General features: G+C 58.4%; 2 protein-coding genes across 6 annotated transcripts; both read right to left on the reverse strand.

Moving 5' to 3' along the window:
• Positions 1–3,467: 3,467 nt before the first annotated feature.
• On the reverse strand, positions 3,468–17,743 carry OSBPL7 (oxysterol binding protein like 7). Its single transcript, XM_014464479.2, is given in 24 exon segments — positions 3,468–4,441; positions 4,592–4,714; positions 4,860–4,986; positions 5,070–5,214; positions 5,328–5,472; positions 6,548–6,626; positions 6,743–6,806; positions 9,498–9,635; positions 9,811–9,843; positions 9,845–10,059; positions 10,842–10,935; positions 11,513–11,650; positions 12,351–12,446; positions 12,596–12,690; positions 12,764–12,896; positions 12,978–13,070; positions 13,431–13,534; positions 14,154–14,271; positions 14,384–14,494; positions 14,844–14,957; positions 15,549–15,602; positions 15,842–15,967; positions 16,077–16,230; positions 17,593–17,743. Coding segments are annotated over 23 exon segments (2,529 nt in total). The 5' UTR covers positions 16,152–16,230; positions 17,593–17,743; the 3' UTR covers positions 3,468–4,332.
• Positions 17,744–19,258: 1,515 nt separating this feature from the next.
• MRPL10 (mitochondrial ribosomal protein L10) lies at positions 19,259–24,538 on the reverse strand. 5 transcript variants are annotated; one of them, XM_023762598.1, is made up of 5 exons: positions 24,344–24,538; positions 22,587–22,756; positions 21,300–21,464; positions 20,906–21,050; positions 19,259–20,138 (listed from the first exon to the last, which is right to left on the reverse strand). In XM_023762598.1, the coding sequence occupies exons 1-5, from the start codon at positions 24,501–24,503 to the stop codon at positions 19,882–19,884; spliced, it is 897 nt and encodes a 298-aa protein (XP_023618366.1). In that variant the 5' UTR covers positions 24,504–24,538; the 3' UTR covers positions 19,259–19,881. The 5 variants fall into 5 exon arrangements, with proteins under 5 accessions (XP_023618366.1, XP_006098972.2, XP_023618368.1 ...); XM_006098910.3 differs by having other exon boundaries at positions 24,340–24,420; XM_023762600.1 differs by having other exon boundaries at positions 20,906–21,128; positions 24,340–24,420.
• Positions 24,539–24,542: the final 4 nt, after the last annotated feature.

A 24,542-nucleotide genomic window follows, 5' to 3' on the forward strand; every position in this document is an offset into this window, starting at 1 on the left:
ACAAGCCACAGAGGGCTTGGCTCCTGTGGGCAGAGGTGTTGCTAGTCTTCCATCGCTGTTTGAAAAAGAACTGTGCAATTCTGTCTGCTTGAAACCCGAATTCTTAAAATACATGGAAGTTGAACCCAGGCTGGTGGGTCAGGCTGTGTGTTGCTCTGAGTGGAAAGAAGTGTGTGTGTGGGGGGGGGGGGGGGGGAGAGTGGAGGAAGGCTGAGAACCTTTTTTCTAAAAAAAATCCTGAATGTGTGCAGGCTCTGGCTTTGCTGGGATGGGTGGGGGTTATTTCTGGTACGTGGTGTCAGGGCAAGTGTGTTGGTTTTTGTGGAGAGCGGCTACAGCGTTTGGACAGGTTCAAGCCTCAGACTAATGAGAGGGCACAGTCCTCTCATGGCCATGTGCAAGTCCCAGCTTGGAGGGCAGAGCCCTCCCAGCACAATGATAGCCAACAGCTATGGTCCTGAGCTTGAACCTATGGTCTGAACACGTGGCCCCACGTGCCTGAGTCATGTGGGCTTGATAGAGTTCAGGTGCATGTAGTTGAGTAGGATCGAAACCCACGAGAATGTTGTAACCACGCCCTTACTTTGCCTCGTGGAATCTGGCTATAAAATAGAGACGGCTTGGAGTCCGTGGTGCTGTCTCTCCATCAGAGAGGGCAGCGTCCCACTCAGACCCAGCTTTCTTCTCTTGTCTGTCTTTTCTCAACCCTTCACCGCCCCCCTCTCAGGGTCACCCTGGGCCGTGCTGGTGCGGCATAGGTTCTGACTTTAACACTCTGGAAACTGTGGAAATGTGGCCCTCTACCCCGCCCCAGGGTTGGGGAAAGGGAAGAAAAGAACTAGCGCCCTGGCCGGTTTGGCTCAGTGGATAGAGCGTCGGCCTGCAGACTCAAGGGTCCCAGGTTCGATTCCGGTCAAGGGCATGTACCTTGGTTGCGGGCACATCCCCAGTAGGGAGTGTGCAGGAGGCAGCTGATCGATGTTTCTCTCTCATCGATGTTTCTAACTCTCTATCCCTCTCCCTTCCTCTCTGTAAAAAATCAGTAAAATATATTTTTTTTAAAAAGAACTAGGATTAGAAGGACCTGGTAACTCAGGAGTCCCCCCTGTTCTTGCCAAACCCCAGAGAAAGCACAGCTTGCTCTTAGGACATCCATCAAACCAAAGCGGGGCCTGGGGCCTGCTGCTGCCGTGGGGTGGGGTCCGGGGCTGAGACAACTAATGAATTCAGGAGCCTGGGCCCCTCCCCTTAGTCTCCTCTAAGATACAACAGAGGCCGGATGTAGGAACGAAGAGTCTGAACAGAGAGAGAAAGCACTTGACCAAGACCACATCGTTTTGAAATAGCGGCTGGGCTCAGCCTAGGTGGTGGGGGAGTGGGAGAAACCGCAGCTTGCCCTGTTCGCCAGTCCCTTCTCCTCGTCCCTCCCACCTCTCCTTAAACACACACGGATCTGGGGGGTGGAGGTGGAGGCACAGACCTGACCCAGGATGCGGGGTGTGGGGGTCAGCACTCTATGCCAGAGGGCGACAGGGACCAGGGTTTTCTGCTGGTTGAGTTTTGACTTTTCCTTTATATGGGGTGCGGTTACGGTGTTTTGGCCAGGATCAAGCCTTGGACTAATGAAAGGACAGGGTCCTCTCATTGCCAAGTGCAAGTCCCAGCACAATCATAGCCAACAGCTGTGGTTGTAAGCTTGAACCTGTGGTCCGAACACGTGGCCCCACGTGCCTTGTGCTAGAGTTCAGGTGCATGTAGTGAAGTGAGGTTGGAGCTCACGAGAATGCTGTAAACAACGTGATCACGCCCCTACTGTGCCTCGTGGCATCTACTATAAAATAAAGACACGGCTTGTGGGCGCTGGCGCTGTCTCCTCATCAAGGAGCAGCGTCCCACCGAGACCCAGCTTTCATTCTCTTATCTGTCTTAATCCTTTCACCACCCCCGCCCCCTCAGTTTACCTTTGGCCGCAACACCTTTAGGCAGCAACACCTTTAGGCATTCCGAAGCAATAGATATGTTTGAAGCAGTACAAGGTATCATTTTTCTCTTTTAAAATCTCATCCTGAGCCCTAGCTGGTTTGACTCAGTAGATCATCGGCCTTCGGACTGAAGGGTCCCGGGTTCGATGCCAGTCAACGGCACGTGCCTGGGTTGCGGGCTTGACCCCCAGTAGGGGATGTGCAGGAGGCAGCCGATTGATGATTCTCATCATTCATGTTTCTATCTCTCCCTCCCCCTTCCTTTCTGAAATCAATAAAAATATTTTTTTAAAAACAACCTCACCCTGAAAGCCAGCATTGCAATGGGGGTGCCCGGGGCTCCGAGGCTACTGCAATAGTAACCTCCAGGCAGGTCAGGGGCAGCCTAGAAATTCTGTTTCTTTGTTATGGGGTGAGGCCACAACATTAGTAACAAACAGAATTTCCAGAGGAGGAGGCCCAGAAATCAGGATTTTAAAAAGATTCCCAGGTGATTCTAATGTGCCGCCAAGGTTGAGAACCACTGGCCTAGAGACAGAAGCAGTACGCAGGCTGTGAGGATTCAGGGAAAGAGACAACATCCGACTCGGCGGCGGTCCCTGAGCAGATTGCCTCTCGTTCGCGCTCCTCGCCCGGCGTCCTCTGCAACCGTCTGACAAACCCGATATGGCTGAGATGGAGAAATTCGATAAGTCGAAATTGAAGAAGACAGAAACGCAAGAGAAAAATCCACTGCCTTCCAAAGAAACGATTCAGCCCTAACTGGTTTGGCTCGGTGGATAGAGCATCGGCCTGCGGACTGAAGGGTCCCAGGTTCGATTCCGGTCAAGGGCATATACCTTGGTTGCGGGCACATCCCCAGTAGGGCTGTGCAGGAGGCAGCTGATTGAGGTTTCTCTCTCTTTGATGTTTCTAATTCTCTATCCCTCTTCCTTCCACTCTGTAAAAAAATCAATAAAAAAAAAAAGAAACGATTCAACAGGAGAAGCAAGCAGGCGAATCGTAATGAGGCACGCGCTGCCAGTATGCACTGTACATTCCACCAGCATTGCCTTATTTTACTTCGTTTAGCTGTTTAACTCTGTAAGATGCAAAGAGGTTGGATCAGTTTAAGTGACTGTGCTGCCCCTTTTCACATCAGAACTACTGACAAGGAAGGCCGCACCTGCCGCTCCATCTGCCTGGCTGGCTGGCGGGGAAGGGGGACAACTTGCATGTTGGTGAAGGAATGAGCTGGGTGGGACGAGGGTGAAATCTAGAGTTAAAACCAAGCTGGTCCAAGGGGTCCCTCGGGCTGTGAAATGCAGTTTAATCAGAGTGCCTTTTTTTTCAAATGATTTTAATTATTGGAATGCACAATTATTTTAATATGCAAATAAAAAGTTTAAAAAAAAAAGACAACATCCACCTTTTAGCCCAGGTGAGTGGGTAGCTGTGGGCCCCTGCTGAGCTGGAGCGCGTGTGTTTAAGTGAATGGTCACAGGCCAACGTTTGGGACAGTCTTTATTGAGCTTGGAATGCAGCAGTTCACCTTGGTGAGAGGCAGACTGTGTGGAAATGAGCAGCGACAGTGGCGGACGCCCAGGTCCGGGCCGCATCGGGGATCCTGCTCGCCTGCAAGCAGTACTTGGGCACACGCACACACACTCACGCACACCCTCACACACTCACTCACTCCGGGTGGCTCGGAGCGGGGAGCCCTGCCTGCTCAGTCTGCTCCCGCCCCTTGGAGAGGCCTCGTCTGGCTGGGGGTGGGGGAAATCCTGAAGGAAACCACTAGAGACCAGGGCGGAAGAAGCCGGGAGCGGCAGGGGTTTTGCAGTCTGGGAGAAGGGGATCCAGGAGGATGAGAGAGATGGCGAGGGACCGAGCAAGGGGAGCCGCGGGGCCAGGGCACGGGAGATCTGGAGGGGGGCTTGGGAGGGACGGGGTGGGAGAAAATGGCAGGTGTCTCCTCTCCTTCACTCACCCCAACCACACAGCTGGGGCCAGAGCCCTGGGCATAAAGCCTGGGGGGCATCCAGGGGTCCCCTGTGTCCTAGGAAGGCACTGAAACAGGGGAAAGATCCTGGAGAGTCTAGAGTCTCCCCCAAGTCCCCCAACAGGGAAGAAAGGGGGTGACAGAGCAAGAAGCGTCTTACATGCCGGTTATGGGGGCAACGAGCCTGGGGAAGCACGAACCCTGTTCTCACCCAAACACGGGCTGGGCGACGGCTGAGAGGCAGCCCCTCTGGCCGGCAGAGGGGAGCGGGCCAGAGGGGGAGGGGGGGCGGCTGGCCTCGCCCGTGTGTCCGTGGTGGGAATGGAGGCAGGAGGGAGGAGGATGAGCCTCCTGCCCCCAGGGCCGGGGCTACCAGAGCACGGCCCCGTCGAGGTTCCCGTAGCCCGGCTCGGCCCGCAGCCGCCAGTACGTGTTGTTGGTCACCCACCACTCCTTTCCGCTGCCATCTGTCTGCCGCCTGGGGGAAGAGAGCCATGGAACGAGAAGAGTGAACATCCAGGAGGAAGGCCGGCTGGAGACGCTGCCTCCCAGTGCGGCCCCTCTCAAAGCGGGAAGGGGCCAGAGGGGAGGACAGGGGAGCCACGACCGCAGGGCGAGGGCCCAGGACCTGAAGAAGCGAGCCTGGTGGACAATGTTGTTCTCCTCCATCACCCTGCGTCTGTCTCGCTGAAGCTGCTCGATCCTCCTCTTCTGGGCCTCGGCGGCCTGGATGTTCCCCTCCTCCAGGTACCTGAGCGTCCAGACCGCCATCAGGGGAACGGTCCCCTCCGGGCCCCCAAACCCGAGGCCCTGAGGCAGCGGAGGGCGGGGAGGACGCAGCCCCAGCTCTCCTCGGGAGACCCACATGGGGGAGGGAGGAGCCTGCCCGCACTGACCTCTGGTCGGGCCGGAGCCGAGTGTCGGTGGAAGGCAGCGACCGTTTCAGCTCTGCCGTCAGCTCATTCAGCTCCAAGGCAAACTGGGTGAAGCCGAAGTTTCGCTCATGGTCTGGGGGCATGGAGTCTGGGGGGAAGGCAGGGGCTGGGGCAGGTGGACTTCCATAGCTGCCCTCACCCTGCCCAGTCCTCCCCCATCGCCCCACTTACTGGGTTTCCAGATGCACTGACCACCAGGCAGGGGGCCCCGGTACAGCCCCTCGTTCCACTTCCCGAAGAGCCGGTGGAGGACGCGGCCGCTCCGGCTGAACACGGCGCCCTGCACCTCGTGGATGTTGGAGCTCCAGTACTTGGCCTGGGTGGGGTGGGGTGGGGGCGGGTGGCTTAGGGAGGGGTTCCCTCCGCTTCCCCCAGCGTGAGCCGCGGGGGGGCGGGGGGCGGCCCGGAGGGGCAGGGGCGCGTGCCCACCTTGCAGAAGGTGATCTTGCAGTGACAGGAGCTGTCCTTCGTGTTCCGGATGAGGACCTCCCCATAGTGCTCGATCCAGCGCTGGCCACTCAGGATGTTGTGAATGCAGGACGTCACCTTGTTCCACTCAAAGTGGTCCCCAAACCTGAGGGAGACGGAGCACGGGAGGGCAGCGGGCCGGCCCCGAGCCGGCGCCCCGGCTCTTTGGGGGCAGGTCACATGGGTCTGTGCAAGAAACCCTGGGGTCCTGGCTCTGACTCTGCCGTGAAGGGTGACTTACTTACAAAGCAGAGCGGCCTGCCCAGAAAATATTCAACTAACACATCTCCACTCATTAAGCTCCTGTGCCTAAGTCAAGCATGTCAAACTCGTGGTTGGTGGGCCGCAAAACAAGGCATGCGCCCCCCCCCGCCCCCCCCCCCCGCCATGAGTTTGACATGCTTGGTCATAGAGATTTAAAAAAAAGACACGGGCTGTGCCCTTGAATGCCAGGGACGGTGTTGGCTCTGTTCTATTACCCTGTTTACCCCCCACTTCTATCAGTTACTCATTACTCTTACTTTATTTAAAATATATATGTTATTTCAGAGAGGAAGGGAGAGGGAGAGATAGAAACAGACCAAGCCCGCAGCCCGGACATGTACCCTGACCGGGAATCGAACCGTGACTTCCTGCCAGGCTGCTCTTACTTTATAGAAGAGGGAGCTCGAGGCTCCGAGGCGTCAAGTCCGTTTTGTCACTTGCATAACGATTAAGTGAGAACCAGGGCTCTCAACCAGAACTCTCCCTCCCGCTCCCCACACTGGCCTCTGGCTGACTCCTGGCTGCGGGCCCCACCTGTAAAATGAGCTGGATGAGGATGTTTCAAATGTGGTTTGTGACCAGTTCTGAGCTCATTTAGGTGTGTGTGTGCGTGTGTGTGTGTGTGTGTGTACATGCGTGTGCGCATGTGTGTGTTCTGGCTTGAAGTCTCCAATGCATTTCTTACTGTGAGTCATGGTCAAAAAAGTGTGAAAGCCACTGCATCAGATGACGGCGATGAGCCCTCCCAGCTCCCAAGCTAGGCTGCCTCCCCTTCTCTATTGGAAACTGCTGCAAATACAGGGGCAAAACGCACAGTCACCGGCCCACCCCAGGCAGCTGCAGGCCAGACCTTTCTCTCCAGCGGGCGGAGGATGGCCTGTGGCCGGGCCTGGCTGCCCAGCGCTGGGAACACTCACCTGGGCAGACTCACGTTCACTGTCCCCACAGGCACAATCTCCAGGGATTTCCCCCAGAACTTGTTCTTCCACTTCATGTCTGGAGTTGGGTTGGGGAGGGAGAGGGACAGCAATGAGAAGACCAGAGTGTCCAGCCCCTCCCCCATCCGCCCTGCACCCTCCCCCCCAGGTCCACCCTCCCATGCCCCCCCTCACCTTGCCAGAAAACGAAGTTCTCAGACTCTGCATGGCACGCCGAGATGGGGGGGTGGTGGGAGACCTTGGGGAGCAAGGAGTTCTCTTGAGGCTGCCCTTGAGGCCCCCGAAAGTCCCTGACCCTCCACCCCCTGATTCCCCTGTGAACCAGAAGAGCAGTTAGTTCCAGGTCTCTTTCCCTGTGATCCTTGGCCACCACCCAAATTCCATCATTTTCTCTTCGTCCACGAAGCTATGTTGTCTCTTCTCCCTCGCTCCCCGCTGGAGTCCTCTCACCACCCTATGGTGCCCTCCAGACCCCTGCTGAGGCCTATAAAGTTCTCTCGCAGGGACAGGTGGGGACTCCACGGTGCCCTGCTGACAGCCAACCCTCCCAGGAGGACCCCTTCCCTCCCCTTCTCCCCAGCGCTGATGTCATCCTGCAGCCTCCACACTACCTGGAGAACCCTGACCTGTGCCCACACCTGGACCCTTGGACTCCGGTATCCCCAGCCTGCTGTCCTGCCTCTCTGCCCATCGCTGTCACCTGAAGCTCCTGCCAAGACTCCCGGCCGCTCTGCTCTGTGGTGGCCTGTCAGCCAGGGCTTCCCCTCCTTCCCACGCAGCTGCGACTCCCCCACCCTCCCAGGCCTCTCACCTGGCCACCTGCGGCCACTCACAACTCCCAGCACCTGCAGACCCCTCGGTGCTGCCCGGCTCCCTGCTCTCTAGACCCCACCCCTGTGTGTCACACAGCACCTGCTGAGCAACCTCAAATCCTACAGCGCGTCTGCACCGGGGACCTCAGCATCACCCAGTCCTCTGAGGGCCTCCACCCAAGCCTCCCCTTCAAGCCACATTCACCCCATAATCAGAGGGAGAACACAGCAGGCGACTCCTTCCACCAATTTACAGGCTCCCACCCCGACCCTCTGCCAGGCAAGGGCCCCTCTCCTCCTCACGCTGCCTCCCGCCCCTTCCTGCGGGCCCCCCACTCCTCCCATCGCCCCTCTCTCTGCACTGCAGTCTTTCCCGCTATATCTCTCTTTCTCTCTGAATAGAAATATGTCCTATTTCTTCCACCTGAAGCAAGAGTAAACCTGGCCTCTCTAGTCAGGTGCATCTTTGCTCGCGCCGGCGGAAAGCGAGCACAGGCCGCAGCTGCCCCTCGGAGGGCCGAGGCGGGGGTCACTTTCTGCTGGACACACGGCTGGGCTGTGGGAGCTCATCACCATGTTTTCAAAAACACTTAAAATCTAAACAAACACACAAAATTGCCTCAACCCTTTATCTCCCGCTCTGGCTGCCACCGTCTTTCCTTCCTCTTTTCCTTCATGGTAAAATGTTTTTGAAATAAGCCTGCACTTCTCTCTCTCTTTTACTTCCACTTTACACTCACTGTAACCCAGCCGCACCCCCAACCTGTGTCTGAGATCTCCCTCACCAGGAAGCTAATGACACCCCCCAAGTCCCGTGCCCCCCCCCTGCACCTCAGGGCTCCTCTCCCCTCCCCCCCTACTCCCAGACCCTTTCTGGCAGCAGTCGGGGACTTCGCCTGCCATCTAAGGGGTGACTTTTCTGAGGACCTCCAAGCCCAGATGCCCCAGGGCCTACGGGACGTCTCCCCTTGGAAGTCAAGCCCCGTGAACCAGGAGTCTCCCTAATTCAGTTACCTCCCTCCCATACGCTCCATCTCGCTAACTGGCCACGCCACACACACACACACACGCACACACACACACACACCAAATGCCCCAATCCGAATTCCAGACCAGACCCCCTCAGACTTCTCCCTCTCATCAGCCGCCTTCCCTGCTCCCCATGCGTAAGAACATCCTGTTGACCGCTGAGTCCTGTCAAGGGCAAGACATAAATAGCTCTTAACCCCCCCACCCCGGCCACCCAATCCAGCTGCCACGGCCTAAGTGCAGGTCCTCATCAGCTCCAGGGAAAGGGCCGAAATGCCCTCCTAATGGCTGCCCTGACCGTACACCTCTGCCTGGATGCTCTTGACAAAGCGTAATTCTGAGCACGTCACTCTACCACTTAAAACCCTCTCCAGAGCCTTCAGGACTTAGAAACAACCAACCCCTCCTTACCTTCACCACCTACAGGGCTCCTTGGGTCTGGCCAGCCTTGTCTCCCAGCCCCGTCCCTAACGCCTCCTAAACGTGCTCCATCCGTTTCTCTGTTGTCTGGAACATCCCGTCCTACCCACTCCCGTGTACTCCTGGCGAACTCCAATTCACCCTTCAAGATGTAGCTCAAGATCACCCCCTAGAGTCGGGGTGGGGAACCTTTTTTCTGCCAAAGGCCGTTTGGATATTTCTAACATCACTCGATTAATATAATTCACTTAATATAAATTATGTTGCTATGAAAAAAGCTCCTAGATTTATTGAATTTCAAGTCCCACCTGTGGTTGCCTTGGCAGGGCCAAACCAAATGATTTTGCGGGCCTTATACCTCCCGCGGGCCGGACGTTCCCCACCCCTGCCTAGAGCCTGCCTTCCCAGGCAGGGGTGCTGAGTAACCTCCTGTGAGCTCCCGTGATCCCAGCTCTAGAGTGTGGCACAGTAGCCCCTTGTTTCAGTCCATCTCCCACGCTCAGAGGGGGCTCCTTTGAGGAGAGCCCTCTGTGCCGCCATCATGTGGCCCAGTGGCTGGCACCGAGCCCATGCCCGTGCCCTCTCCCAGGCCCTGGCCTCTCTGAAGCTCAGGTGCTTCCCGGCCCCGACCCCCCGTGAGGACAGCCCCCTTCTCCCGGGGCTCACACCTGCTCACTGATGAAGCGGAAGCCTCGGTCTGGCCGCTCACACTCGTAGGTCTCCCCCAGGACGGGGTTGAAGGGTTTGCAGCCTGCGCGGTGGTACGTGGAGGAGTAGGCAGAGACGGCAAAGGCTGCGATGTACACCTGCAGGGGGAAGGGCGGGGAGAAGCCACTGGGGTGGTGGGATCGGAGCAAGGGCTGGGTCCTGGGGTGGAGCTTCGGCAGCAAGAGGACAGCGCAGCCAGGGTTTCTGGGAGGCGGGGGCCCGCGGGGTGGGGAAGAGGCAGCCTGGCGGGGGCCAGGGGCCGGGTGGGGGTACCATGCGCTCGCAGGGGTCGGCGATGCGGCTGGCCCTGGTCCAGGAGGCTGCTGTACTCGAGCTCCTCACAGAGCCGCTGCAGAGTGTTGAGCGGCTCATTGAGCTGCACGGGCATCGACACCTTGGACAGGTCCTTGCCGATGTTGTTACGCAGAATGTTCCACAGGCTCACGTCAACCCCAGGCCCACTGGCCGCCGGCAGGCAGCGGCGACGGGGCGGCCCCAGAGCTCTCCCTGGAACACACACCCCTGGGGCCCAGCCCAGCCATGTCACTCGCTGGCACCCAGACACGGCAGGCCCGCAGCCCGGCCCGCAGCCCGGCCCACAGCCCACTGCCTCCCACCCCAAGTCCCAGCCTGGACTCACTAGTGGGGCAAGGCGGCTGGGAATCTAATTCTTTTATTTTTTTAATGTATTTTTATTGATTTCAGAGAGGAAGGCAGAGGGTGATAGAAACATCAATGATGAGAATTATCGATCAGCCGCCTCCCGCACGCTCCCCCACTGGGGATCGAGTCCACAATTCAGGCATGCGCCCCTGACTGGAACCAAACCCAGGACCCCTTGGTCTGCAGGTCGACGCAGGATCTAATTCTTGACATGCTCTGGGGGGACCCTGTACCCCAGAAACCCTTTGAGTCCCCACCCCTGCCTTCTGTTCCTTTCATAAACGTAGAAGCTGATGTCAGGGTGTAGATTATTCAGCCCCTTTTACAGATGAGGACACAGGCTCCAGCAAGTCCAAAGCCTCACTGCTGAGAAGTGGCAACGTGGGGTCTTCTCCGTCTCTACAGGCCCTACCTGGCCCTTTTCAGAAAACTAGAATGGAGACTCGCCCCAGACCGGAGCCCGTCCCACCTCGGGAGCCACTCCTGGAACATTCCAGAGCTTACGGCTTAGCCTCCCTCACCTCCTGGGTCACCTCTGGAGCCAGCACCCAAAGACACCAGTCACCACAAGGGACAGCCTCCCCGAGGGGCCTGGGCTGTGGCCACCTCCGCCCCTCCCTGCCCAAACCCCTGGCGGGCACCTTTCTGATAGCGCTCAGCTCCCCTGAGGTCCAGCACCTCCTCGGACAGGCTGGTGGTGATTTCACTGACGCTCGACTCCTCCTCCTCTGAGCCCTGGGCCGGGACAGATGACAGGCCGGGCAGACTGGGCCTCCCCCGGGCAGCTGGGCAGTGCCCAGGGCCTGGCAAGACTCTGCCCAGCTAGCCCTTTGGTGGGAAGGGGAAGAGAATATATTTGGGGAGGTCTGAGCCCTAAGACACTGCCCGAAGGCCCGGCGTACCTGAGGGAGGGCCTGGCCGTATGAGTGGGGCGGGAGGTTGTGGGGGGGACGTGAGGGGGAGAAACTCAGGGACTTGGCAAGACACAAAGGGAATGGAAACTGGGATCACTAAGATTCGAGGGTGTAGGGTGGGGGTCAAGGGAGCCCCGGGTCTGAAATGGGGTCACAAGAAGATGGCTGGGGTGGAGCTGAGGCAGCAATTTCAGGGGAACCCAATGGGGATAAAGTGCGTCAAGCTGGACGAAGGTCCCAGCAGAGATCTGTGATCAGGGCCACTCAAACCCAGCCGGGCTGTCCGTGTCCCCAGAATAGCAGAAAGGACTGGGACTCCGTAGGTTCTAGTGTCTCTGCATCCCACCCCTATACCCGCAGGGCCCCCAGCTCTGCCTGCCAGCTTCCGCCTCCCTCACCTCGTTCTCAGAAGAGCTGGCGGAGAGAAGCACCTCGCAGGCATCGAAGAACTCCGTGTGGGAATCCGCGAGGGACAGGACGCTGCTCTGGGACAGCTGGGGCGTCAGCTCTCGCCCCTTCATGTACAGAGCTTCTTGCTGTGGGAGCGGACGGAGGTCAGCGGGGCCGGGAGAGGCAGGCAGGGCCCCCCAGCCTGCCAGCTCCCCTCGGAGGGAAGCATAACCGGGACTGAGTGTGAAACCTGTCGAGCAGGAGAAGACGGGGCGAGCGTAGTGGAGTGAACCCCAGCCTGGGGGTGAGGAGACACGGGTCCCACAATAACTGTTCACGCTTCCTGGGCACCGGCTCTGAGCCCGGCTCCAGGCCTTTGTGTGTATGAACTCCATCAGTCCTGACACGCACCCTCTGAGGTTAAGTGTCCTTATGACCCCCACTTTGCAGACTATTAACACTGAGGCCCAGGGTCACAAAGTTGGCAGGCGGAGGAGCCAAACTCAAACCCATGGAGGCCCCAGAGTCTTGGCTCGGAACGCCTAACTCCCAGCTCACTGGTCCACAAGGGGGCGAGCGTGGGCCCCTCCATGGGACTCTTTGCGCCTCCGTTTCCTCATCTACGCCTTGAGGGAAGGAATCACTGCCTCACAGGCCTCTGAACTAAATGAAAGCATTCTGCACACTGTTAAGTAATGGCCAAGAGGTGGCTGCTGCCAGTGTTTTACGTGAAAGGGTGGGAGCTAGGATTTCTGGGCCGTGGCAGGTCTGAAATCCAACGGTGCCTTCATCCTGCTAGAACAGAGGGCCCAGGAGGAACGGTCCCCATCGGCCACCGGCTCCTACCTCCTCGGGGTTGAGGGAGCTAAAGGAGTCCGCCGTGGTGTCCGAGGAGATGGACAGTGAATGGAGGCGCCTCGGGCCAGCGGAGGCCTCGGAGAGCTGCAGGGAGAGGGTGAGGAGACAGGGTCCCAGGAGGATACGGCCTCTGCCTCGCGCCCTCCAGGCCCAGATCTCTGACCACCCCCAGGCCTGCAGACCTCCATCTCGAGCCCCCTCCCCCCACCGGCCACCCTGTCCCCAAGCCTCACCCCCATTCTGGACAGCTCGGAGCCCTGGTGCAGATCCCTCAGGTGGTCCCGTTCAGCGGTGAGGGCGGCCAGGACACTGCTGAGGGAGCTGTGCACTGGGAGGGCAGGGGCAGGCCGTCAGCGCCTCCTCCTCCCCCCTGCTCCCACCACCCGCCAGCGCACACTCACCCTTTTGGGCCAGGGCCCAGAAACTGCGCTGCAGGTGGGCATAGTCTGGGGGTGGCAGCCCCCGGGGTCCTGAGTGGTCCCGGGACTCCAGGTACCGGGATAGGTTGGGAACAGAGCCGTGGAGACGACCCACCTGTGGGGGAAGGAGAGGGGTTGAGGGGGTGGCGTCCTTCGGAGGGTCCCACCCGGGAACTGGGGTCTACACGCCCCTCACCCGCCCGATGGTGTCGTCCTTGGCGAAGCTCTGTGTGCACCACATGCGGCTGGTCCGTTTGCCCTTCTTGGGTCTCTCCGTCGTCACCGAGGCCTAGCAAGTCAACGTGAGGGAGGTTCCCTCTCAGGGTGGGAGCGGGGGCAGCAGCCATCGAGCCGGGAGAGAGGCAGGGGGCCATGGAGAGGGCACAGGGAAAGCGACCTCCCAGAGAAAGGAGCCCGACGCCCTGGCAGACGGGAGGAAGGGTCGCTCCAAAGGGACAGAGCGACAGCCCCGAGGCAGCTGGTCATAGGAAGAGAGTAAGGGGGCCGGTGCGTGCCTCTCTGAAAACAGCAGTGATGTAAGGGGGCTGGGGACCTGTCCCGGGAAGTGATGGGATGGACGTGGCAAGCAGGCGAGAGCCCCCCCACCCCACCCTGGCAGGAGCCTGCGCCCGCCCTCCCTGGACCTCACCTGGTGCGTGGGGATCACAGGGGCCGAGGGGATGCGGTGCAGGGACTCCAGGCTCTGGAGGAGTCGGTGTAGTTCCTGCAGCTTCCCCTGACACTCCGAGAGCTCTGCGGGGAGAATGAATGAGCAAGTCCTCCCGACACTGGCTGGGTAGCCCGGAGTCTGTCCCCCAGCTTTCCTTCCTCCTCCCCCGGCAGCCAGGGAAATCCTGAGAGTCTTCCTCCCCCTGACCCCGAATCCTGAGCCCACAGAAGCTCCCAGTTCCCACCCTTGGTCTGGCCCCACCCTGGATTCCCCGGGAAAGCGGCACCCAATCCCCACGGTCGCCACATCACACCCTCCCTCTGCTGCCTCACGCTCTCTCCGGCCTCACTTGGTTTGCACTCCCCTCTCCCGGGCCAACCTCACAGCCCCACTCCAGGAACCCGATTCTAGAGCCCACTCCCCGCATTGGCACTGCATCTTCTCTCTCATGAGGTCTGGCCCTGTGTCCTGCCTGCCCAGGAGCCAGGAGCCCCACCACCCGCTGTAGGACTGGGACTCCCCGGACAGGGCCTGAGGGGACCCAGTCAGCTTGGAGGCAGAGGCTGTCTCCCCCATCAGACTGGGGCTCCCTGAGGCACGAGGATAACATGTTAACATTTCTCCTTCTTGTGACTGCTGATGCCATGTCAACGTGACAGTGTGGGCCCTACCCACCGAGACGCGGCGCCAGGGGCCCCTCACCGTGAGAGCAGCGGTCTAGGCCATCACTGCCCCTCAACCAGGAGGACACCTTCTCCCGAGGTCCAACCCCAGGTAGAGCTGAGGCACTGACCACTGTGGGAAGCTGGGCACCGGGAACCTGTGGGCGAGTCAAGGGTCAGGAAGGACGGTGCCCACCTCCCTGGGTCTCCCTGTTCCCTGAGGCCGCCACACCTGAATCCCCGCGGCTCCTGCCCCAGGGCCCACCTTACCTTCCGGTGAGAGTTGCTGGGCAGCAGGCCGCGGGGCATGTCCAGGCGCTGGGCCAGGCGATGGGCACGCAGCTGGGCTACCCAGCTCTGGAACAGGTCCTGGGATTTGATCTGCAGACGTGATGGGAGGGGGAGGGACACATGAAAGGAGGAGTGCTTTCCAGGGCAGGAAGTTGGGGCTCCGGTCCCCAGGCAAGCACGCTCTCTCGATTTACGTCCAGCTTCTGCAAAGGCCCCCGGCAGGAGATGGAACCCAGCTTCCCCAATGTCCGAGCTCTGAGCTCTGTTTGTTCCTCTAACAACCAGCAGGGGCGGTTTGCCATTGGCTATTGGACACGATGGGAGCTCCCTTCTTATCAAACTCAGGGACGGACCCTCAGCCCCTGTCCACTCTCCTGGGGGCCCCAGTGCCTCTGCCAGGCTGGGGACCAAGCCACCAACAGGCTCCCAGGGATGTCACCTTGAGGTGGTAGATGTTGTCTTCGGTGTCAAGGTCAATGCGCTGGGCCTTTTTGTTGATGGACATGACAGACAGTCGGACATCGATGGAGCCATGCAGCTTCCCCTTGGTGATCTGGGGTTGGGGGGGTGGGTAGTAGGGGGAAGGGGATGTTTTTAGACCCCTGGGCCACAGAGCCATCATGTCCCTGAGGCCACTTGAGACCAAGCAGCAGGTTCACCCTCATAACCAAGTCACAGTACCAGCAGGGACCTCGCTGTCGTCCTTCTGTGCACAGAACTCACAAGTCACATTCTGAGCTCCAGGGAGTCACAGAGCAGGGAAAACTACCCGCCCCCTCTCGGGGGTCCGCAAGGCTGAGGCATAGAGGGCCCGGGCTGCTTGGCCTTCAGCTCCTTCTTCCCAGCACGAGGACAGGACAAGGAGGAGGAGGATCAAGCTCCCCTCTCTTGGGCACTTTTGTGCCAGGCCTGTCCTGAGGGCCCTCACCAAGATGACAATGACCTCACACATGGGTGATCGCACTCTCCCGTCTTAGAGAGGAGGGAGCTGAGGCCCAGGGAAGACACCTGCTCAAGACCCCGCACCCAGGAATAGTGGGCCTGGGACTCGGGCCCTGCTCTGGGTGCGTCCGGAAGCCCCCTGCCTGCCCAGGGCATTTTGGGACCCGATTCCCTCATCACCCCCAGCCAGGCCCTGACTCACATCTTGCCGAGTGGTCGCATAGCGAAGGATCCCGTCCTCGAGCACGAAGTATCTCTGTGACGTCACCCAGGAGGAACAGGACCCAGGTGACCAAGAGGAAGGGTGTGGGGAGAGAGCAACTGCACACACGGATCTTTCTTCCCCTTCTACACACACACACACACACACACACACACACACACACACGCACACGCACACGCACACACGCACACACGCACACAGCATACCGAGCCGCCTCCAGCATCCCCCCAAGCTGCCCTGCATCTGGCCCTGCCCTCTGCCCTGGAACCTACCTTGTGCCAGCCCTTCAGAGGCCACTTCCTCTTCTTGAGCAGGTGGCCCTCCTGCCTCTCGGGCATGATACCCTCTGCGCCTCGCCGGCCCCGAGGCTCCTCCACCACCTCCCACAGCTCAGAGGCCTGCAGTCCAGGACAGAGTCGGGGGACGGGGGGGGGGGGGGGGGGTGTGCTGGTGAGGGCCCTTTAGGCCAAATAAAGCCCACCCCCTGCCTGCCTCCCACCCTCAGACCTGCTGGGCGCTGCTGGACTTTGCGGACTGAGTGCTCTCGGACAGCGAGGGGGGACCCCGCTCTTGGAAGTCCATGGAGAAGGAGCGGCCACTCCCTGCTGAGGACTCAGAGCCGGGGGGAAGGGGAAGGATGTCGCCTTGTCCTGAGGGGGCCCTTGAAGCAAGAGAGAGAGACTCATTAGCTGGGTTCCTGCTAGCGCCTGCTCCACCGCCACCCTGTCCTGTACCCTCTAGGACCACACTTCACCAGCACCTCTTCTGCTCCCGTCCCACCTCTCCTGGTCGGTCCTCCCCCACCCCGGGTGGGTCTCCCTGCCTCCACCTTCCTGTCTCCACCTTCCCGCAGCCACTGAGATAGTGCAGAGAGGCAGGCAGTGCCCAGAGAAAACCAGGAACAGTCCACCCAGCCCCACCCTGAGCACACATTCCTGGGCTCCAGGAAACACTGGGAGCTTTCTCTGAAGTCTTCCTTGGGAGGATCGGAGTGAGGCAGAGGAGTGGAGGGAGAGGCTCCAGAAAAGGCCAGAGGAGTTCAGAGCTTAGACAAGCAAGATCTCAGCCAGCTCCTCCCCTTCAGGACCCCGCACCGCCACCACCATGGCCGGGAGACTCCTCTACCATGACCTCCTCCCCAATGCAGAGTCCCCCAACCTCTTCACCCCAGTTCCCCACTAACTGGTCCCCATATCCTCTAGTTCTTGGGCTCCCATTTTCTGCATGGGGAAACTGAGGCCCGAGACAGCCCCCATTGTTCCCTGTGCCTCCTCCCCTCCAACAGCCCCCTAGGATGCCCACCCCAGATGCTCAGTGTCCCCCAAAGCCTCTCTATCACCCCAGTCCTTGGGGGTCCTGACAAGTACCACCCACCCAGAGAGCAGGGGACCGAGCGGATGGAGATGGTGAGGACGTGGGGGGCGGAGAAGAGCTGGCCAAGAGCATGCCGAGGTCCGCACAGGTCCCCGCAGCGGTGCCCACTGGCGCCCTTGGCACCAGCTCAGGCCATCCTGGCTGCACCGGGAGATCAATAATGCATGAGGCTCTGTGTGTGTGAGACGGGGGAGGGGACTGGAGGGGCAAGGTTGGCCCGAGGCTGGGGAAACCGCTCAGATCTTCTGTGAAGCCTGTAAGCACCTGAGGAGTTGAGGCAACAGGGAACAGGGACAGGTAGGGCAAGGGTGGCCGGGGCAGGGGTGACTGGGGCAGGGGTGACCGGGAGGTGGGGGCAGAGGGGCCCAGGCTGCCAGAGCCTGACCCGGGGGGAAATGCCCGCATTCAGCCATTGAAAGTTCCCAAACTCTCCCAGTGATGGGGTGTCCCTGTGCCCTTTCCCTGGCCCCGTGGGATCCTGGCCCCGCACTGCTGGCGGCGGAGGGAGAGGCTCTGTCATTGGAGGGTGTGGGGTCGAGGTGAATCAGGTGAGTGTGCCCCGTCTCCACCTCCATGCCGGTCCCCTTCTCCGGAGGAGCAGACCCGCCAGCTGCAGGTGGGAGGCAGGTCAGCTGACTCGGCCCCTTACCGCAGGGTCCATGGGCGCCAGTGCTCCTTGGCCCGCACGCAGCTCTGCCTCTGAGTCACCGTCTCCAAGTCGCCCGCTCCCTCCTCATGGAGCCAAGTGGCACCGGCTGCTGCAGGAACCAGGAAGGAAGGAGACCGAGGAGCCTCCCCTCTCGCCGGATCTCCCCACCTTCCCCTCCCCCGCTCTTCCTCCCGCCAAGCTCTGGGCAGCTGCTCAGCTCTGCCCCCCTGCTCCCGGGAGGACTCAGGGCTGAGTGACTCCCCAGAGCTGAGGCCTGGGAACAGGGGCAGGGACCCCGCTGGGCACAGCTCCCAGGGATTAGAGAGGACCGGGGAGCTGCTGGCCTCACGCCAGTGTTGGGAGAGGGTTTACTCAGACTCGAGTTGGCCTTGACCCGTTAGTACCCACGTCCATTTTTTTTATTATTAACTCCTGCCTCTCGTTTTACATCTGAAAATAGATTGCAAAGTTTGGAGCCAGCAAAGGTATCGGGTTGATGGGGAGGGATGGATGCCCCTTTTAGACAGTGCCAAGAGCGTAGTCAGCAGGGCAGTCAGGGCTCCAAAGAGCCAGCGGATGACCCCCCAGAGGCTGCCACTGGTGCCATGGGCTGGGGGACTCCAAGCACCTCTGCAGCGAGACAAAGCCCGCAGCCTGCTGTCCCTGCACCAGGAGCAGGGCAGGGGCGGGGACCAGCTGGCCATTAAGGGCTGGCTGGAGCCCACTTGAGTCCCCTCCCTTCTGAGCACCTCTGCCCTGCTGGAGTGCTCAATTCTAATTAAAAATCAGCTCTTGAGAAAGGTCTAAACTCCACTGAAATGAATGTGAAACTGACTGACAGCTGTAAGTGCAGCGAAGCCTTTCTGGAAAGTGGGTTTTTAAAGGTGGGGCCTCGGGCTCTGCCAGCAGGTCAAGGATGCAATGTGGGGAGAAATACTTTAGGCCACTTCCCCGCCCACCTGGTGCCCACAGGGCCTTGGCTGACCCCTCGTGGTGTTACACCTCTCAGAACCTCAACGGCGCCCTCGTTGCACCTGTGGTTCTGGGAGTCGGGGCAGCTCTGGCACCCGTGAGCCTCAAGGGCCTTTTAACGCATTTCACATTGATTGAGCATCCTGGGTGTCCGGAGCAGAGCTGGGCTCTGGGCAGTTGGTCCTAGACCAGGCCACAGAGAAGCTGCTGCAGAGCGCCGCTGCCAGCGTGGTGCCTGCCCAGGCCCCGGGGAGCCGGGGCGCTGTTCCAAGTCCAGGAGGAATGCTCAACAGCCACTCTCCCCACTCACCCTTGCGTCCACCCAGCGCATGTGCCAAGGGCAAGGGTTGGCTTCTAGTTAACCATCCTCTCTCCTTCATTAGGCACTTTTGTTCCCCAAGACTTGGATGACACTTTCTACTTAAGAGCCCTCAAAGCCCCTCATCTTCGCAGAATGCTGGTTGCCCCCCAGCTCCTTTGCTCAGAACCACCTGAGACATGGTAGCTGCTGGGCAGAGCTGGTGGCTGCCTCCCAAGGACAAGCCTGTGGGGATGCCACTTGTGGGTGTGGGGACAGGGAAGTGACAGGCGTGGACACGGGAGAGGAAGGATTTTCTAGGAAGGGAAGTGAGAGTCAGAGATGAGCCTGAGGGTAAGTGGACAGGAAGGTAAGTTTGTAAACAGCAAAACAGACTAAGGAAAATGCATTTATTTTTGTCATAAAGCAGTGTTCCCAGCCTTTCCACAACACGGCACACCCGCGGACGGAGAATTCACATCCAAGCCCACCCGGGACCTCAGAGGAAGCTCTAGAATCCAGAGCACGTCTCAGAGCAGAGCCTGGTTCAAGTCCTGTTCTGCCACTTCCCAGCCGCATGACCTTGGTCAGGCGCTGTAACTTCTCTGCCCCAGGAATAGAACTAACACCTAGAAAGGGTTAGCATGCAGCCTGGCACAGCAGGCTCTCCACAGAACCCATTCTTAGAACAATTACTCAGCTGAGCTACTCTGACAGCGAGGGTCAGGCTGGGGAGGCATGTCCAAGGGACAGTGAACAGGAGGCAGAGGGCAGTATCCTCATCTGCTCAGCCGCTCTGCCTTGAACCTGGAGCTGACACTCTGCTCTTATCAGGTCGAAGGTTGGAGAAACGAAGGACAAAGGCGGTGATTAAAAGCCTCCATTCTGAAATGAAATCCTTCATCGGAGGAGGTCGTCGTCAGTAGAAGCCAGGGAACACGTGCCACTCCCACCCCGAGTTCACCCACATTCCCGAGGACAGCACGGCCGGTGGGGCAGGTGTGTTTACGGCCGGCCGGCTATGAGTCCGGAACAGAGTCGGGAGGACCGGGCTGCCCAGTGGCTGGCTTGACAGAGTCCCCCTGATGCTGCTGTCTGACGTACTGATCCAACAGGGCCGTCAGGTGGAGGGGCTGGTGCTGAAGCAGGGCGTGGGTCTGGGCCGTGAGGAGCGTGAGCCCTCCTACCAGCTCCCCCTGCACCAGGTCCAGGCTGGGAAGCTTGGAGTAGTTGATGAATCCTTGCCTGCTGAGGATGGTGTCATCAATGCAGCCACCTGGAAAAACACAGGGTCAGGGGGCTCCCCACAATGCCTTTCCTCTCCGAAACAACATCCAACCCTAGGAATTGCTCTCCATTTCCCTTCTCCACCTCCCATCTGGCTCCCACTTGTGCCCCACCCCACTCACACTGTGTTTGGGACAGATCCCCTCGCCTCCTTCCTAACTCTTCGCTAGAAAATTCTTACATAAATCATCCACCTGGTCTGACCCCCACTAAATCACTGTTCCCTAAACTTTCTTGAAGAACCATGGAGTGTGTGAGTGTGTGTGTGTGTGTGTGTGTGTGTGTGTGTATGGGGGGGGGGGTTATAAACTGATTCCTGCCCCTTCCCACAGAGACCTATGAATCAGTATCCTAGATAGAAATAGTACCTCTAGGGATTCTTAGTACCAGGGGAGCCTGGGAAACGTTGCTGCCTGTTCCTCAGCACCCTATACTTGGGCTATCTGTTCTAATTATCTTTGTGGGTTTTAGCACCTAGTAAAGACTCAAGGTGTCTGAACTTCCTCCCCCGGTAGAGTCCTCTCTGCCTTCCCTAACCTTCCCCCATGCATAAGCGATGCAGGCAGTGAGCCAACACAGGTGTTAGAAGACACAGGCAGCCCTCGACAAATGGTGCTGCTGAGGCCCCATCTGTGAGAGGATGTCTTCTCCAAAGATGTCCACGGTCTCACGCACTCATGCCTAGCAGCTGGCGTTCGGCGGCTGTCGCACCCGCTCCCTTCACCCCACCCCCAACAGGCAGGGGAGCTTGCTCACCTAACAGTGGCAGGAAGGGCACACCCTTCAAGATTCGCACCATCTCCTTGACTTTGGGCTCTTTGCTGACCAGCAGCAGGTTGTGCCCCACAAAAAGGGGCAGCAGGTTTCGGTACTTGGAATCCTCCAGGAAGGGCTTCAGGATCTGGAACCGCAGGAAAGAAGGGTTCATTGGGGACGAGTGGGAGGAAGAGCTGCCCACCTGGGTCACAGGCCACATCAGCTAAGGGTGAAACCAGAGGGTCTCCTCAGCCACTAATCGCAGAGTAGGCACCAGAAGAGAGAGCTGCTAGTGGAGGGGAGGAGTCGGAAGTGCCCTCTGGGGAGAGGTGCTGGGTCTGTGTGGGCAGGGGAAGGGGAACACGGGCAGGGTCCATGGTAGACGGCTCCCTACCTGGTTAGGGAAGGCCTTCACCAAGATATTGTGTTTCCGCAGCCGGTGTTGCATAAACAGCTTGTCCTCCGCACCCAGAGGCACATTCTGGCAGACGGCTATCATTCGGTTGTTTTGGAAAACTGCTGCTACCTCCCGACGGAGGAGCCGGATGAGGCCTGTCTCCTGAAATCAGGAAGGGACAGCCAGGGGGACATAAGCTGCTGCTTCTCTGTCCCCCTCGGCTCCCGCAGGGATGCGTGCTGGGCTTCCCACGAGGCCCAAATGCGGGGAAAGACCAGGTACAGGCAGGATAGTCGGGCCCTTGACTCCCAGAGACATGCTCCACCTCCCATTCTACCCTTTCATTTTCATTAGAGGATCGGTCAATAGAGCAGTGTTTTTCCAACCTGAGAACTGATTCCCCCAATCTGGTCAGCAGTCTGACCCAGTCAACGTTATTTGACCTAGAAGTCTTGGTGCTGTTTGCAGAATTCCATGAAAATGTTAATACATGTAAGGCAAAATAATGGAAGATTCACTACTGTGCTAAATCTAGATTCTAGATTGGCCCTGTAGAATACAGCAGCCACTAGTCCAGTGATGGTGAACCTTTTGAGTTCGGCGTGTCAGTATTTTGAAAAACCCTAACTTAACTCTGGTGCCGTGTCACATCTAGAAATTTTTTGATCTTTGCAACCATAGTAAAACAAAGGTGTATATTTTTGATATTTATTTTATATATTTAAATGCCATTTAACAAAGAAAAATCAACCAAAAAAATGAGTTCGCGTGTCACCTCTGACATGCGTGTCATAGGTTCGCCATCACTGCACTAGTCAAATGTGGCTATTTCTATTTAAATTAATTAAAATTAAATACCATTAAAAATTCAGATCCTCAGTCACACTGACCTCATTTCAAGGGCACGAGAGTCAAACTCACCCACTGGTCTTTCTGTTCTTTTTAAAAACAGAAAACCTCTATCATTCTTCTAGGAAAACATGAAAGCTTCAAGTCCTTCAAGACAGGACAGAGATACTCTCCCCAATACCCCGCCACCACACACTTGGACAGCATGGAGCTGGGAATGAGGGAAGTTCAGGAGACCCGTCCAATCCACAGAGGCCAAAGGGCCAAAGCCAAATCAAGTGACCATTTCACTTTAAAGCATCTGGGCCATGGGCCAAAGCGAGGAAGTAATGGTGTGGATGACTGTGTCTTGGAACCTCACGTCACTATGGTCGCGGATATAAGACCACTTTCACCTCCACGCCACCGCCAGGTGACATGCCCCCGTCTTCTTACCTCCTGGACGCGCTTGGGAGGAGGTGTCACGCACCTCGGATTGATCGCGGGTTTCGGGGGGATATACTTCGTCACAGCCATCAGCTTCTGCCGCTCAAAGTGCATCACGCGCCAGTGGCGGGTCACAGCCTTGGAGCCGTGGCGGACCGTCTGGAGGGCGGGCAGCCGGCCTGGAAGGGGAAGGAGCAGGGCAGTGAGATGCTGCCTCTTGGAGGCCTCAGTCTGCCCTGGGTGGAGAAAGGGGCCACCCTCGGGGCAGAGACGACCATGGCTCCCAGAGCTGAACCTAGCGCCAAAGTGGGATGAAGAATTTCCCGCTAGAAATCCTGAATCCCCAAACCTTCTCTCCTAATGGCTGACCTTAGTTCAGTTGCTTGATCCTTTGAGGCTCCCATTTCTCCAGTACTTAGTTATTATTATTTTCCAGCCCTTTATGCACAGATGGGGGGGGGGGGGGGATGAGAACCAAAGAGAAAGTATTTTGAGCACCAACCAACATCAGCAGCACTTCTTAGAAATACCAGTCCTCAGGCCCCATTGTAGACCCACTGCATCTGTGGAGCCCGCAATGTGTGAATAAGCCCGCCAGGTGATGCGTGCTGAAGGGTGAAGTCCACTGCTCTGACCACTGCTCTGAAGGCCTTCTCCCATGATTTCAAGAAAGAGATGGAGGGAAAGTTACACTGCCCTCAGAGCTCCCCCAAACAAGTCTCCATTCCCTCTGCTCGTCCTGTTTGCAGGCATCGCCAGAGAGCACCCCTCAGAAGACAGGGGAACTACTCGAAAGTCCTGAGCCCAAGTGACCCCTTCATCCTCAATAAAAGAATCCAGGCTAGAGCTTCCCGCTTTCAGTCCTTCCCAAGACTGGGATGAGATCGCAGGGAAAGGTTCAACCAGAAGGGAGCCCTAACAGTCAGAGAGCACGGAGAGTTCTTGGGGTGAGAGGTGGTATTGCCAGGGACCACAAATCTAACTATCAAGAGCGCAGGCTCTGGACCCAGATGCATCCAGATTTTAATCTTTCTTCTGCCACTCAAGCTGTGACCTTGACCAGTCACTTGACTGGTCTAAACTTGACTGGTTTCATCGTAGGTAAAGAGGGGATGAGAATGCTTTTTCATCAGGTGCTTTAAGATTTAAATAACACCATGTAAAGCATTTATCACTGTACCAGGCCTATAGAGTGTGCTCAGTCATTTATTAAATACCTATGGCATGCCTAAGAATGTCAGGCATTATGACACCTGTTGCTTAGGCTGGTTCTGTAAAGTCTAATAGAGAGACAAATAAATAAATGCGAAACTACAGGGCCAAAGAGAGGGTGCAAGGTACAGATTTAACAGGGGAAACCTGCTTTGCAGAGGGTGGTAAGGGCAGGCTTAAGGAAGTGACATTTAGGCTGAGATCTTAAGGAGACGTAATGCCAAGGTTGGGACCGGGGGTGGGTGGTCAGCAGGAAACTGGAGGCGAGCAAAACCTAGGTGATGGATTACGGAAACCCAGAGAATGCAGGGGGGCGTAGATAATCAATACTGTGGCATGGCTGCCGCTGTCGCTGCTTGCGGTCATTACTGGAATCTGGAGCCACCGGGAATTGGACTGGGGAAGGAGGCGGGCGACCCAGCTGGGGGGTCCCCGGGAGCTGCCTGCAGTCAGAGGTTACGGGGTGGAGGGGACCAGTAGCAGAGGAGGGGAGACAGGGATCAGAGAGCACCGGCCGTAACACGCCGTGAGGGCCTGGGCCGCTCCTTACCCGCCTGGGGCAGGAGGCCGCCTCGCAGAATCCCAGCTACGGCCGCAGCCATTGCCTTCGGAGGAACGGACGGGAGCCGAGTGAAACGGAAAGAGCGAAGGATTGTGGGATACCTGGGGCCGGAAGCCGTGGGAGGATCCGCCGGCTGGAGCAGTAATCCGCATGCGCCGCGAGCCCTCCCCTCTCTCCCCACCCGCCACGCC

Source organism: Myotis lucifugus, unplaced genomic scaffold, assembly GCF_000147115.1.
Source record: "Myotis lucifugus unplaced genomic scaffold, Myoluc2.0 scaffold_254, whole genome shotgun sequence".
In the NCBI taxonomy this organism is placed as follows: Eukaryota; Metazoa; Chordata; class Mammalia; order Chiroptera; family Vespertilionidae; genus Myotis; species Myotis lucifugus.